The following is a 14,927-nucleotide window of genomic DNA, read 5'->3' on the forward strand; positions in this document are numbered from 1 at the left end:
TGAGAGACGATGGACTCTGAAAAACAAACTGAGGGTTCTAGAGGGGAGGGGGGTGGGAGGATGGGTTAGCCTGGTGGTGGGTATTGAGGAGGGCACATTCTGCATGGAGCACTGGGTGTTATGCACAAACAATGAATCACGGAACACTTCATCTAAAACTAATGATGTAATGTATGGGGATTAACATAAGAATAAAAAAAAATAAAATAAATAAAAAGTGAGAACAACTAGAAAAAAAAAAGAAAACAAGAACAAACTTTGTTCATATTGTATTAAATAACAGTTCTGCTTACTCATTAAAGACTGTAACCATAATGTCATTTGATTGTTTTTTAATAACTCTTGAATTATTAATATTTCAATTTTTTGTTTAATCAAATCGCTGTGGATTTCAATAAATGTTTATTGTAAGTAATAAATCATTTGGTTGATGGTAAGTGGAAAAAGATGCTTTATCAGTGGAAAAGGCAGGAAAAGAAATGGGTCCTTTTGTTCTAGAATTACGAGTTAAGTCCTTTCATCCCTATAAGTCTCAGTAGATGAGAAAGTATGAAAATATTTTTTTATTATGTTATGTTAATCACCATACATTACATCATTAGTTTTTTTTTTTTTTTTTAAGATTTTATTTATTTATTCATGAGAGACAGAGAGAGAGAGAGAGGCAGAGGGAGAAGCAGGCTCCCAAGGAGCAAGGAGCCCGATGCGGGACTCGATCCCAGGACGCTGGGATCATGACCTGAGCCGAAGGCAGACGCTCAACCATCTGAGCCACCCAGGCGCCCCTACATCATTAGTTTTTGATGTAGTGTTCCATGATTCATTATTTGCGTATAACACCCAGTGCTCCATGCAGAACGTGCCCTCTTTAATACCCATCACCAGGCTAACAAGTATGAAAATATTTTAAGGACAATTTTTTTTCTTGCTTTCTTTATGTCATTTTTTAAAGCCAGGTGGCCTGCCTTAGCTATTCCTATTGATTCTTCAGTAAATCTGTCATGGGTTTTATAAAAGCTTGTTTTTTTCCTAAATGTTTTCTGGTTGACATTCACATTCATTTATTCATTTATTCTTTTGTTAGCAGCTGGTATCCAGATATGAATAGACAGAACAAATATTCTTTGTATGAATATCCCAGTCCAGATCTTTATTATATCTTTTGTAGGTTACCTTAGTATTCCTTACACGTCATTTTGCCTGAATCTTGCTTTTATCCAATCTATCCTGCATTGCACTGCATGGACTAGTTTCTTTTATTTTTTATTTAAGATTTTTTTTTAAGGATTTTATTTATTTATTTGAGAGAGAGAATGAGATAGAGCATGAGAGGGGGGTGGGGCAGAGGGAGAAGCAGACTCCCCGCTGAGCAGGGAGCCTGACGCGGACTCGATCCTGGGACTCCAGGATCATGACCTGAACCGAAGGCAGTCGCTTAATCAGCTAAGCCACCCAGGCGCCCTGGAATGGTTTCTTTTAAATAGAACCTTTAATAAGTGACTAAGAATCTCTGTTTGCCAAAACAATGGCTACTCAAGGCAAAAATCTTGCCATACCCCCCAAGAACCCAGTAATGTTACCAAAGCCACTAGCCAGACTAGAGAGGTTGTCTAGGGAGTTAACGTATGTTAGTTTGCCTGACATGGAATTATATTTAACATGATGTTGAGATCTACTTTGTGTTTTATTTTGGATAGAATAATGAAGAGGAGCAAGGGCTTTCGGCACATCCCCCCCCCTTTTTTAATATTTGATCTTTTAAGCAATCGTTACACCAAACGTGGGGCTCCAAGTTACAACCCCAAGATCAAGAGTCACATGCTCTACTGACTGAGCCAGCCAGTACATCCTTTTTAAGGCTTTATCCTTTTTTTTTTTTTTTAAGATTTTATTTATTTATTTGAGAGAGAGAGTCAAAGTATGAGCGAGGGGAGGAAAGGGGAGAGGGAGCAGACTCCCCGCTGAGCTGGGAGCCCAACCCAGGACCCTGGGATTATTACCTGAGCCAAAGGCAGCCAGCCGCTTAACCGAATGAGCCTCCCAGGTGCCCCAAGGCTTTATCCTTGATAAGTAAATAAGGCAGAGATAAGTCTCAAAAGACTGACAGTTCCCCTGCTTGTACAGCCCTAGGAGCATCAACATCTTTTATTATGCACTTCCAATTTTAGGAGACTGTGCAAGATAAAAAGACAGGAAGGCTGGTAATATGTCCTCTGGGTAGTTCTACCCACATGCCCATGTAAGTATTTGATTATATATCTATAGGAATTAGTGAAGATTGAAACAGCAGTGATACTACCTAAAATTACTAGTTTCATACTTGCTTAATAAAATGGATTGGATTGGACACTATCGTGTATTTTTAAAAGTTGATTAGCCATAGCGGAGCCTGGCTGACTCATTTCGTAGAGTATGTGACTCTTGATCTTAGGGTTGTGAGTTTGAGCCCCATATTGGGCTTAAAGCCTACCTAAAAAAAAAGTTTACCAGCCATAGACTATTTAATATATTCTATCTTTAAAGGAATAAATTAGGGACGCCTGGGTGGCTCAGTTAAGCGTCTGCCTTCGGCTTAGATCATGATCCCAGGGTCCTGGGATCAAATTTGCCATTGGGCTCCCTACTGAGCAGGGAGCCTGCTTCTCCCTCTGCCCCTCCCCCCTGCTTGTGTTTCTTTTTCTCTCTCTCTGTCAAATAAAATCTTAAAAAAGAATGATTAAAAAAATGAATAAATTAGCTAAATAATTAGCTACTTTTCATAACTTACCTGGAAAATTGCAACTTGTAAGGAATGCAATACTTCTGTTATAGTGTTTTTACGATTTCGTTAAACCATATGTATTTGAAGTTGTTTAGAAATTCTAAGTATGATGTTAACTTTGTTTCTTTCTTGAAAGCCAGTATCATTTGTTCTGGTGGTCCTGTAAAATTTTATTTATTTATTTATAAAGATGTTATTTATTTATTTGAGAGAGAGAGAGAACTGGGGGAGGAGCAGAGGGAGAGGGACAAGCAGACTCCGTGCTAAGTGTGGAGCCTGATGTGGGGCTTGATCTCATGACCCTGAGATCACTCCCTGCGCTGAAATCAAGAGGCTGATGCTTAACTGACTGAGCCACCCAGGTGCCCCTAGTTGTTCTTTTAAAAAGAAAAAAAATTTAATAGAAAACAAACACTGATCCTTCTTCAATGGTTATACTGTAACTTATAATTTTCAATTACTATTGAGAACCTTTCTCATTTTTACAGTTCTAAGAGACAAACAAGGTACTTTCTGAAGCAGTTTTATCATTTTTTTGCACAGATACTTACAAGAAGATTAAGATTTCGGTTGGAACGTGCACCTGGTGAAACTGCATTGATAGACAGGACTGGTAGGATGTTGAAGATGGAACCCTTAGCTACAGTTGAATCTCTGGAACAGTATCTCTTAAAAATGGTGAGTTTCTTGGGGCACCTGGGTGGCTCAGTCGGTTAAGCGGCTGCCTTCGGCTCAGGTCATGATCCTGGGGTCCTGGGATCAAGCCGCATGTCCGGCTCCCTGCTCAGCGGAGAGCCTGCTTCTCCCTCTCCCTCTGCCTGCCACTCTGCCTGCTTGTGCTCTCTCTCTCTCTGTCAAATAAATAAATAAAATCTTTAAAAAAAAAAAAAATGGTGAGTTTCTGGCAAGGCTGTGATGAAATAGGCATTCTCTGCTATGGGGTTTAACCCTTTAGAAAAGTAGTTGGGGAAGTATGTTTGCAGAGGTACGGTAATGCTCTTTGACCTTGTAATTCCATTTTTTGTACTTTACTAAGAAAATAATCTTTAAGCACTACAGATGCTTTCTTTCTTCATTAAGGTGTTTATTAGAGACATTTGTAATACTGAAATCATGAACAAAACCTTAATGCCAGTCAGTAAAAGGAATATCAAGCTGATAATTATTTCCATTAATTTGAATATTGTGTAGCTATTAAAATGTATAAAGACCAGTAAGGAAAAAAATTTTGGTATAGTATGATCAGATGTTGTTTTACCCTGTCGAGATAATGGAGTAAAGAAATACTCTATGATATTAATAGTAGGGTACTTTGGTTGTAGAAATTTGCATTTTTCTGTTTTTTCCCCAAATAATGTTTTTTTTTTTAAAAAAAGATTTATTTGAGAGAGCGTGCATGTGCGGCAGGAAGAGGGGCAGAGGGAGAAGAGAGAATCTGAGGCAGCCACCCTGCTGAGCATGGAGCCTGCTGTGGGATTTTTCCCAAATATTCTTTAATGAGTATTTGTTGCGACAAAATAAGTCACATTGGGGCAGCTGGGTGGCTCAGTCGGTGAAGCAGCTGCCTTCAGCTCAGGTCGTGATCTCAGGGTCCTGGGATCGAGCCCCACATCAGGCTCCCTGCTCCGTGGGAAGTCTCCTTCTCCCTCTCCCTCTGCCTCTATTCCCTACCACCCTGTTCGTGTTCTCTCACTTGCTCGCTCTTGCTCTCTCTCTCTCATAAATAAACTCTTAAAAAAATAAGTCACATTAAAGGGATAGGAAAAAGTGAGCAATGCATTTGAAAATAGCATTATTAAGGTGAGTGTCTTCCATATTTTCTTTGGTATAGGTAGCAAAGCAGTGGTATGATTTTGACCGATCTTCATTTGTTTTTGTTCGGAAATTAAGAGAAGGCCAAAATTTTATATTTCGGCACCAGCATGATTTTGATGAAAATGGAATCATTTACTGGATTGGGACAAATGCCAAGTAAGTCATGCTGTTTAATGTAGAGTGAAAATATTCACCTGAAAAAAAAAAATTCTAGGTAGTAGAATAAAATTATTAACCACTCTGAGTATCCTACAGTTTAAGGAATTTTGTATTATAGGTTAAATATAACACTATCTCATTTACTTTTTATGAAGAAAAAATATATAAATTGTCAATTTTAGGATTTTAAAAAATATGATTTTATGTGGAAAAAAGCTAGTATGAATAAATGGCATTTATTTTAATAGTGTTTAACTGCTAATTTTTTTTCTTTTATTTAGAACTGCATATGAATGGGTAAATCCAGCTGCTTATGGACTTGTAGTAGTAACATCGTCAGAAGGAAGAAATCTACCTTATGGCCGCCTAGAAGACATACTAAGTCGTGATAATTCAGCTTTAAATTGTCATAGCAATGATGATAAGAATGCCTGGTTTGCCATAGATCTGGGTCTCTGGGTGGTACCATCAGCATATACACTTCGTCATGCTCGTGGTTATGGAAGGTCTGCACTGAGAAATTGGGTTTTCCAGGTATCCAAAGATGGACAGAACTGGACTTCTTTGTATACCCATGTTGATGACTGCAGTCTCAATGAACCAGGGTTAGTTGAGGAGTCTTTGCAAATTGAAAAACTCAATAATGAACTTTGTTTATTTTTATAACTGTATGCTCTTAGAGCTCTCTTCTTTGTGAAATATTGAAGCAAGATTTTCTTTTTATGTTATTTTATTTTTTTAAAGATTTTATTATTTGAGAGAGAGAATGAGAGAGAGAGCACATGAGAGGGGTAGGGTCAGAGGGAGAAGCGGACTCCCTGCTGAGCAGGGAGCCTAATGTGGGACTCGGTCCCGTGACTCCAGGATCATGACCTGAGCTGAAGGCAGTTGCTTAACCAACTGAGCCACCCAGGCGCCCAAGATTTTCTTTTTAAAAACATCACTTGAGAGGTGCCTGGGTGGCTCAATTGTTAAGTATCTGCCTTCGGCTCGGGTCATGATCCCAGGGCCCTGGGATCGAACCCTGCATCAGGCTCTCTGCTCCGCGGGAAGCCTCTCCCACTCCCCCTGCTTGTGTTCCCTGTCTCACTGTCTCCTCTCTGTCAAATAAATAAATAAAATCTTTAAAAAAAAATCACTTACTACTATAATTTAGGTATTAATTTGACCAAAACTTTTAACAGCTTTAGATAAAACATTAGTAGAACACTGAGCCTATTTATTTAAAAAGAAATTGATAGATAGTTATATATGTGTATATATAGCATACTAAACTCCCCATACATGCACATGATATATGTGTATTTTCTACAAATTAACAGTTGCTATTGCTGGTTACAGAATTATGGCTAACTTTTAAATTTTCCTTATTTTTATATGCTCTTTTTCTAAATTTTATATATTGCTCTTATATTATTTTTTTAAAAACAAAGTATTATATTCCTTTTTAAAAATTTTATTTATTTGAGAGAGAGTGCGCATGCAGAAGAGGCAGAGGGGGTGGGAGAGGGAGGAGTCCATGCTGAACATGGGGCTCAATGCTGCCAATCCCATGGCACCGAGATAGCAACCTAAATCGAATCCAGGAGTCTGACACTCAACCAACTGAGCCACCCAGGTCCTCCAGAAGTATTATATTTCTAAAAATTTTAGTTCTACTAAGTTTTAATAGAACAGTGTGGCACATTTTGAGGGGAATATAGGGCATGGAGTTAAATTACTTTCTGCATTTCATGTAGTATGGACGGAGCTCCTTAACATTTGAATTAATAGATAATATTTTCAGGCTTTAAATTTAATATTTTAATATATATATCATTTTAAACCGCATGAATTTTAAAAAATCTTTTTCATCACAAACATATCTGTTACTCTTAAAATTTCTTGTCTTATTTCTTTGGATTTTATTGATCATAAATCATTTAAAATTATGAGTCATTAATCGTATACATTTAAACATTTCATTTTTAACTTATTTTCTTGATGGCTGATTTTCTCCTTTGATATCTTGATTCTTGTGTAACAGACTGTGGAATTCCATAACACCCTGAATGTGGAAGTTGGTTTATTTTTTCTATTGGTCTCTGTTATATAAAAAATCTTCAAAAAAAAAAATAAAAAATCTTCCCCACCTTAAACATCTTTTTCATCTGTTTTAAAACATTACACCATTTTTTCCCTAACACATTCACAGGTCAACAGCAACCTGGCCTCTTGATCCACCAAAGGATGAGAAACAAGGGTGGCGACATGTGAGAATTAAACAGATGGGGAAGAATGCTAGTGGACAAACCCACTACCTGTCACTATCTGGATTCGAACTTTATGGCACTGTAAATGGAGTATGTGAAGACCAGCTAGGTAAACAGATGATAACAGGGTTTTAACTTATTGGAACAGTTCTCTTTATAAAATGTGACTTATTTATATTTCTTGAATTTCTACTTTATAGGGAAAGCAGCTAAGGAAGCAGAAGCTAATCTTAGAAGACAAAGACGTCTAGTTCGTTCCCAGGTTCTGAAATACATGGTTCCAGGGGCTCGTGTGATCAGAGGCCTTGATTGGAAATGGCGAGATCAGGATGGCAGCCCACAGGGAGAAGGTACCGTCACAGGGGAACTGCATAATGGTGAGTAGGTACTTAGCATTTTTAGTGTAGAAATGGAGTACTTAAATAACAAAGTATTTTTCTTTTGTTATTTTGGGTTAGTAAATGTCCCAGCACTCTGTAGTAGAACTGTATTGATCTCACATTAAAAATGGAAAAGTCATTTACTTAGAATTAAGGGAAATTTTTAATTTCTCTTTTGATTTAGAACTTATTGCTAATATTTTAAAGTGATTAATAAGTTAGTATAAGTTGACTACTCTAAAGACACATTTTCTGCTGCTTTTTTGGGTCTATTCATAAGTTTTCATTGATCTTTAATTTCTTACGCTTTTCTTGTTAGCATGATGGGAATCAGGCAGTAATTTTTTTATTCTTTTATAAGTCATGTAGAAGAAAAAGTATTAACATTTTTAGTAACTACTTTTTAATAAAGCATAGAACAAGAATTGTAGCCTCTTCGTTTATTAATAGATTATAAAATAACATTCATAACGTTTCTCAGTCTACTAGCGTTTCTTTGGATTTTAAACTTTGATATTTTATAAGGTAAGGGTTGTTATTATTTAAATCAAGTTCATTTTATAAACCTTTGATGCTGTAGATTTTAGAGAAGGCCATACCCACTTATTTAATAAATTGCTCTTAAATTCCCAGAAGCAACTTAAAATGCCTAATTTTTTTCTTATAAATACTCAAAAGGCTGATTTATTAGTGGATAAATTGCCTAGCCAGTAGTGTGTTCTTAAGAATTTTGCTTGCTGTTAAAAACAAAAAGGAGTAAAATGTTCATATTCTTAACTTAACCCAAATATCTGAAGAGCTGTAATAAAGGCGATAGTGCTTAGGAGAATGACTAACACTTAGTATCTTAATATATTCATGTTCTGTGTGATACAGGCATTTATTTACCTAAATACATTCTTGATTTTATGGTTTTTAAGATTCTCTTCTTTGTATCACCTTACTACTTAATGCATTTGTGTATAGTTACACCGTAACTGCAAATTGTTGTCATTATAGCAGGTTTACAGTGAATGAGCAGGACGTGATTGCCAAAATTCATAAAAACCAGTAATAGTTGAGAGGACAGTAGTACCATTCAACCCAGAAATTTTAAATGTTTTTAGACATTTTAATGATACTTAGTTAATATTCTGTTTCCCCTAAATTGTTTGTTTTGGCTTTTAAGTGTGTGGGCTAGTTAGGGGTATATGAATGTAGTTTATTTTTCTCAGGCTGGAGTCAGCTGAAGCGACTGCCTATGAAAATGGGATTCTTAATTTTAGAATTTATTATATAAAAAAGCTTATTTTTGGTGACTGGACTAATGTAGAGGTTCAGAGTTTTGACTGACCAACATGGCCATTCACATTAAGTCTTATTTTAAAACCTTTATGTTAGGGAAAGTGCTTAGTTTTCAAAAGTAAACCAACCATTTCTTTCTTTCTTTAAAATTTTTAAATTTTTTTTTAAAAAGATTTTATTTATTTGACAGCGAGAGAAGGAACACAAGCAGGGGGAGTGGGAGAGGGAGAAGCAGGCCCCCCACGGAGCAGGGACCCGATGTGGGGCTCGATCCCAGCATCCTGGGATCATGACCCGAGCCGAAGGCAGATGCTTAACGACTGAGCCACCCAGGCGCCCCCAAATTTTTTAGTATTTTACTTTTACTCTCTGTACCTAATGTAGGGCTTGAACTCACAACCCCAAGATCAAGAATCACACACTCCACTGACCGAACCAGCCAGGCACCCCTAAACCAACCATTTCTTTTGGTGGCGAGGGGCAAAGGGAGAGGGAGAGAATCTTAGACAGGCTCCACATCCAGTGTGGAGCCCGACGTGGGGCTCGATCTCACAACCCTGAGATCATGACCTGAGCTGAAATCAAGAGTCAGGCACTTAACTGACTGAGCCACCCAGGCGCCCCAAATATCTTTCCTTTCTAAAGAATCTGTGTGTCAGTGGGAATATCCCTTTTTTTTTCTCTTGTATTCCACAAATATGAGTGCCTACTATGTAAAGATACTTTGTTAGATTTCATGTAAACAATGGTCACCAAAAAAGTATGATTTCCTGCCTTCTGAGTGAAACAGATGAGCATACAATTACAGATCTTGATTGCTATGGAGTAAATTATCAGTATATTTTTGGAGTGATTAATGCAGTATAAGTGTTATTTTTATTTGGAATTTGTATATGTTTTTGAGCCTTTCCTTTATTCACACTGTTACATGTTGCAGAAGAGATAGTTAAATGTTGGTTCTTTAGAAGTTATTTCAGCATATGGAATAAATGGGGGCAGTTGAAATTTCATCAAAACTAGATTATGTAGATTTGGGGCTGTTAGTTTTCCTCTCATAGAACTCCTATGCAGATAATCCCCACAGGTAATTCAGTATTACTTATACCCCTCTGAGCTTCATCATAAATATGTATGAACTTGTTACGTGTGTGTGTGTGTGTGTGTGTGCATGCACGGAGTACCTGTGTGTATGGGTGAAGTACTTTCAAACTTTATAAAGGCTTGTTATATTTTTAAAAATACATACATTTTTATGTGTTGTGTTTTCCCCTGAAGTAGGTAGCTTATAACACTAAACTAAGATTGTAATATTTTTATTATTTTCTGTTCTAATAGGCAGTTTGTTTTATGGCTTTTGGAAATTAATTACTGATTTTTAAAAAGCACAAGTATTGTTTTACAAGTACAAGTAAATATACATTGAATATCGTGTTCATTAGTTCTTTGCACGTTATTAGCTTTAGCTTATAGGTTCTAATAAAGAGCCTAGCAATACTTTAAAAATTTTGTTTTTAGAATTTTCTGTGCTTATTCAAATATATTAAACTTAATCATAAGAAAACCAAATAACCACTGAACTTTGAGAACACAACCGAAATGCTAACTTAGTGTTATTTGAGCTGGTGACCTAAAATTTGTGCAGTAATATGTGAATGTTTTCTTTGTCAATTATTAGAATTTAGCCCAAACTTAAAAATTAATGCTAAGTCAAAACTTTTTTCTAAAAAGAACGTTCGACCACATAATCATATTTAGCAGTTAAAAAACCTTTTATTTAGATTTCATCTGTACTTAACTGAAGTTGTAGTATATCACCATTTATATCAGTCTTTTTACAGTTTTTAACCGTTCTTCCCCTTAAAAGACACCCCGATAGATGTAAACATGACCCTTACATTGTTTTCAGATATCAGCAGAGCGCGCAGTTCAGAAATAAGAGACATAAAAGGAAGAATTTAATTTTAGTTGGCAGACCTTAAATGACTATAGAAATTCAGAGAAGTTCAGCACTGATGAAAAGCTGATCCCATATTGTGGAGCTACTGTCTGACACGCTCCTCTCTGCTTTCTGCCGGGTCTCACAAACTCCTGTCCCTTTCCAGGCTGGATTGATGTCACCTGGGATGCTGGTGGCTCAAACTCTTACCGTATGGGCGCAGAAGGAAAATTTGACCTCAAGCTTGCACCAGGGTACGACCCTGATACAGTGGCATCACCCAAACCTGTTTCATCCACTGTTTCAGGCACAACGCAATCATGGAGCAGCTTGGTGAAAAACAACTGTCCAGACAAGACCTCTGCTGCTGCAGGCTCCTCAAGTAGAAAAGGAAGCAGCAGTTCTGTGTGTAGCGTGGCCAGTAGCAGCGACATCAGCTTGGGTTCGACCAAAACGGAACGGAGATCAGAAATTGTAATGGAACACAGTATAGTTTCAGGAGCTGATGTCCATGAACCAATTGTTGTTCTTTCATCTGCTGAAAACGTCCCTCAAACAGAAGTAGGGTCATCTTCCAGTGCAAGCACCAGCACCTTAACAGCGGAAACGGGAAGTGAAAATGCCGAAAGAAAGCTAGGCCCTGATAGTTCTGTTCGCACTCCTGGGGAGTCTAGTGCAATATCCATGGGAATCGTTAGTGTTAGTTCTCCTGATGTTAGTTCAGTGTCTGAGTTAACTAATAAAGAAGCAGCTTCACAACGGCCCCTTAGCTCTTCAGCAAGTAACAGACTGTCAGTGAGTTCTTTGTTGGCTGCCGGGGCCCCTATGAGCTCTAGTGCAAGTGTACCTAATCTGTCCTCAAGAGAAACATCTAGCTTGGAGAGTTTTGTAAGGAGAGTGGCAAACATAGCACGGACTAATGCCACGAACAACATGAATCTAAGCCGAAGCAGCAGTGATAACAACACTAATACTTTGGGGAGGAATGTGATGAGCACAGCAAGTAAGTGAGCTTTTCCTTATGGAACCCAATGGTTTTTCCACTCGGAGGGATGCACAGTAGGGTTTCTTGGTCAGTGGGTTCTGGCTGCAGTCTTTAACTAGATCATTAACCGTGTTACATACAACTACGTCAGATTTAGCACTTCAGGAATCTGTTGTTAAGTTCTATAGAATCATGATCTCTTAAGAATTTAGATCAGGTGTGATAAAGAACCTCTTAATCTGAAAGGATAAAAACAGTAACACACTTCTATTTTTCACTCTTCTAAGAAAAATTGTTACGTTCAGCTGCATGAGGAAATAGATGACTATTAAATATTGTCATGGTCAATTGAAATCAGAGCATCACACTGGTTTAACTTTGCCTTAGGTCCTAAATTGATACTAGCTTCTGGAAGCCATTTAATTCTGACTTAAGCTAATGGGTTAAAGAAATTCCTTTGGAAAATATCATTGGGAATTAGTGCATTGCCTGTTTCACTTTTTTAAAAAAACAAGGCTTAATTTTTTGAAAAATAACAGTGCTGTACAAACAAGGATTCTTAGTTGGATTTCAGTTGGGTTCCCAAAGTTGTTGCTTTTCAGCCTTTTAATAATTAGTGTTTCATGATCTCATTCTTTTATTCTAAATATATAACCTAGTTTTTCTTAGGTTTATACAATCCCACCAATTGTACTGATTTGCTTCATTTTTATCTTTAGCTTCTCCTCTTATGGGTGCTCAGAGTTTCCCCAATTTGACCACACCTGGTACCACATCAACAGTGACAATGTCAACATCCAGTGTGACTAGCAGCAGCAATGTAGCCACAGCAACAACAGTTTTATCAGTTGGTCAGTCCTTAAGTAATACTTTGACTACCAGCCTCACATCAACCTCCAGTGAGAGTGACACAGGTCAGGAAGCAGAATATTCCTTATACGGTAAGTGATAGTTGAAAATACTTAGGTATTTGTGTAGTGATGCTTTTAGTATGTTTTCCTGCTATGTTGTTTTTAACTGTCAATTAGACAATAATTATCCTCTCTTATTAAAGATATGGCATCTTCATATAGAATGAAAAAACTGTGCTGTGGGGGACTATTAGATTATCTGATTATAAGCGGACATCTAGGAACTTTTGTGTCCTCCTTTTTTACCTTTTGTGAACTAATGAAGTTATATTGGAAGAATCATGATAACAAAGATATTGGACACCTTTATCAGAAAAGAATAGAAGTGTAAGAGATTAATAAGCTTTGTAAAGTTATATTTTTTGTATACTATAATGTAAGAAGAAAAACACTCCCCCTGTGTGTCTCCTCTACTCTCAACACTCTGTTCACAGAGCCCTTCACTGCTGGTACCGCTGACTACCAAAGGTTTGTGAAGTTTGCCCATACCGAGCAGTGTTCAGACACCAGCTGGGTGTCCTACGGTTTAACTCAGTTGCTCAGCTCTGGCACTGTTACCTACCTGGAATTAGTGCCACATCCCATAGGTAAAGGGCCCCATTCCATAACACCATCTCCCCACCCCTTCAGACACGGATCCAAAGTCCAGGTTGTCATCCATGCTACAGACTGGCTATAAATTGGAAGCTTCCGTGACCCTCTCCTCTGGTTTGATCAATTTGCTGGAGTGGCTCACAGGATTCAGGAAAACATTTTATTTACTGGATTAACCATTTCTTATAAAAAGGGGTATAATTCAGGAACAGCCAGATGGAAGAGATGCATAGGGTGAGGTCTGGAAGGTCCCAAGCACAGAGTGTTTGTCCCTTTGGAGTTTAGGGACCCTGCCATTCCACGGATGTATCCTTGTCTACCAGTCTGGAAGCTCTTTGAATACCGCATTTGCGGGGGTGGAGGGAGGAGGTGTTTAGAGGCTTCATGACTTAAGTGTGATTGATTAAATTATTGGCCATTGGTGATTGAACTCGTATATCTGGCCCCTCTTCTTTCCCCAGAATATTAAAGAGTTAGGGCTACTGGTTGCCTTTTTTTTTTTTTAAGATTTTATTTATTTGACAGAGACACAGTGAGAGAGGGAACACAAGCAGAGGGAGTGGGAGAGGGAGAAGCAGGCTTCCTGCCGAGCAGGGAGCCCGATGCGGGGCTCGATCCCAGGACCCTGGGTCCGCGACCTGAGCCGAAGGCAGACGCTTAACGACTGAGCCACCCAGGCTCCCCTACTGGTTGCCTTTTGAAAATTATTGTTAGATGATTACAATTTCCTTTTTCACATTTCTAAAACTGGAGGACTCTTTAAGGGTGCTACTGTATAGGATCAGAGGAATAGCTGCCTTATAAAGTAATTTCTATATGCAAACTTTTACTGTGTTAGATTTTGAGGGACGTGATTCTGTGATATGGTCAAATCTATGAAATAAGGAGCTATTTAAGTGTTCTTATACTCTGATAAAGAGAAGATCATGAGTAAAAAAAGCCTTGACTTCAGTGAATTGTAACATGTGAGAGATGAAATTTCAGTACCTAAAGTAAGATTGTTTTCCTTTGAAAGTAAGCCAAAAGTGGAATTGAAAAAAAAAAAAAGTGGAATTGATTGTGTGCATGCACGTATGTGTGTACTACCACATCATGTTCATGAGAACCACTCCTAAATTGCAGGATGGCACCTTACATGTGTTAGGGATAATATATTTCATCAAATTTAAGATGCCATTATAATTATTTTATGTCACTAAGGAAAAAATGTTGCCAATTTAGCTGTGACTTGCCATTGCCTGTAAGACACATTCTGACTCCAGAATATTAAAGTGTTAAAAAAAAATGTGTGCCTTAGAAACTAATTGAATGTAATATCAGGCCTCTTTCTTCTACTAGCCGTCTAGTAAAAGGTATTGAATTTTAGTCCTGTGTAATTATTAGATTTAAAATATATATATTTGTTTCAGAGGTTTGCAGATAAAAGATTCTACTAAGTATGTATAAATTGTCTTCTGAATGTTCTTTTGGAATATGGAGTGTGTAGTGTCTTTTTATCCACAGAAATTTTTTTCCTTTCCTATCCAGTAAAACTTCTCCTGCTTTAGTCCCATTATTACTTTCTGTTTTCAGTTCTTGTGCAGAACAGCTTGTCAGCATCTTCATTGTGCGGGAGACTGTGTTTATCTGACACAGACTTCATGGGGGGGGCGGTGAGGGAATATGGATAACATGAAAGATGGTACATACATTACTCCATAGTAAATAGGCAGTGTCCATAAGTAGTTCTGCCTTTTCCCTTATATGATATTTTACAGTTTTTATTTATATGTTCTTTTTCTTTTCTTCTTCTTCTTCTTCTTCTTCTTGGTGGGGAGGGACAGAGGGAGAGAGAATCTTAAGCAGGTTCC

The 14,927-nt window shown here is 37.6% G+C and overlaps 1 protein-coding gene across 11 annotated transcripts in view; it reads left to right on the forward strand.

The window, feature by feature from the left end:
* HECTD1 (HECT domain E3 ubiquitin protein ligase 1) overlaps positions 1 to 14,927 on the forward strand; it is an 88,631-nt gene that overhangs the window by 53,170 nt on the left and 20,534 nt on the right. For 5 of the 11 annotated variants that reach the window (XM_081829454.1, XM_081829448.1, XM_081829453.1 and 2 more), the window contains exons 20-26: positions 3,305 to 3,439; positions 4,593 to 4,732; positions 5,017 to 5,340; positions 6,930 to 7,096; positions 7,188 to 7,364; positions 10,754 to 11,590; positions 12,292 to 12,513. In XM_081829454.1, coding sequence (XP_081685580.1) covers positions 3,305 to 3,439; positions 4,593 to 4,732; positions 5,017 to 5,340; positions 6,930 to 7,096; positions 7,188 to 7,364; positions 10,754 to 11,590; positions 12,292 to 12,513 — 2,002 coding nt within the window. The remainder of the gene's footprint in view (positions 1 to 3,304; positions 3,440 to 4,592; positions 4,733 to 5,016; positions 5,341 to 6,929; positions 7,097 to 7,187; positions 7,365 to 10,753; positions 11,591 to 12,291; positions 12,514 to 14,927) is intronic. The other 6 variants (XM_081829451.1, XM_081829455.1, XM_081829452.1 and 3 more) reach the window with 2 other exon arrangements.

The sequence above is a fragment of the Leptonychotes weddellii genome, chromosome 9 (genome assembly GCF_054177405.1).
Source record: "Leptonychotes weddellii isolate Sample4059 chromosome 9, ASM5417740v2, whole genome shotgun sequence".
Lineage (NCBI taxonomy): Eukaryota > Metazoa > Chordata > Mammalia > Carnivora > Phocidae > Leptonychotes > Leptonychotes weddellii.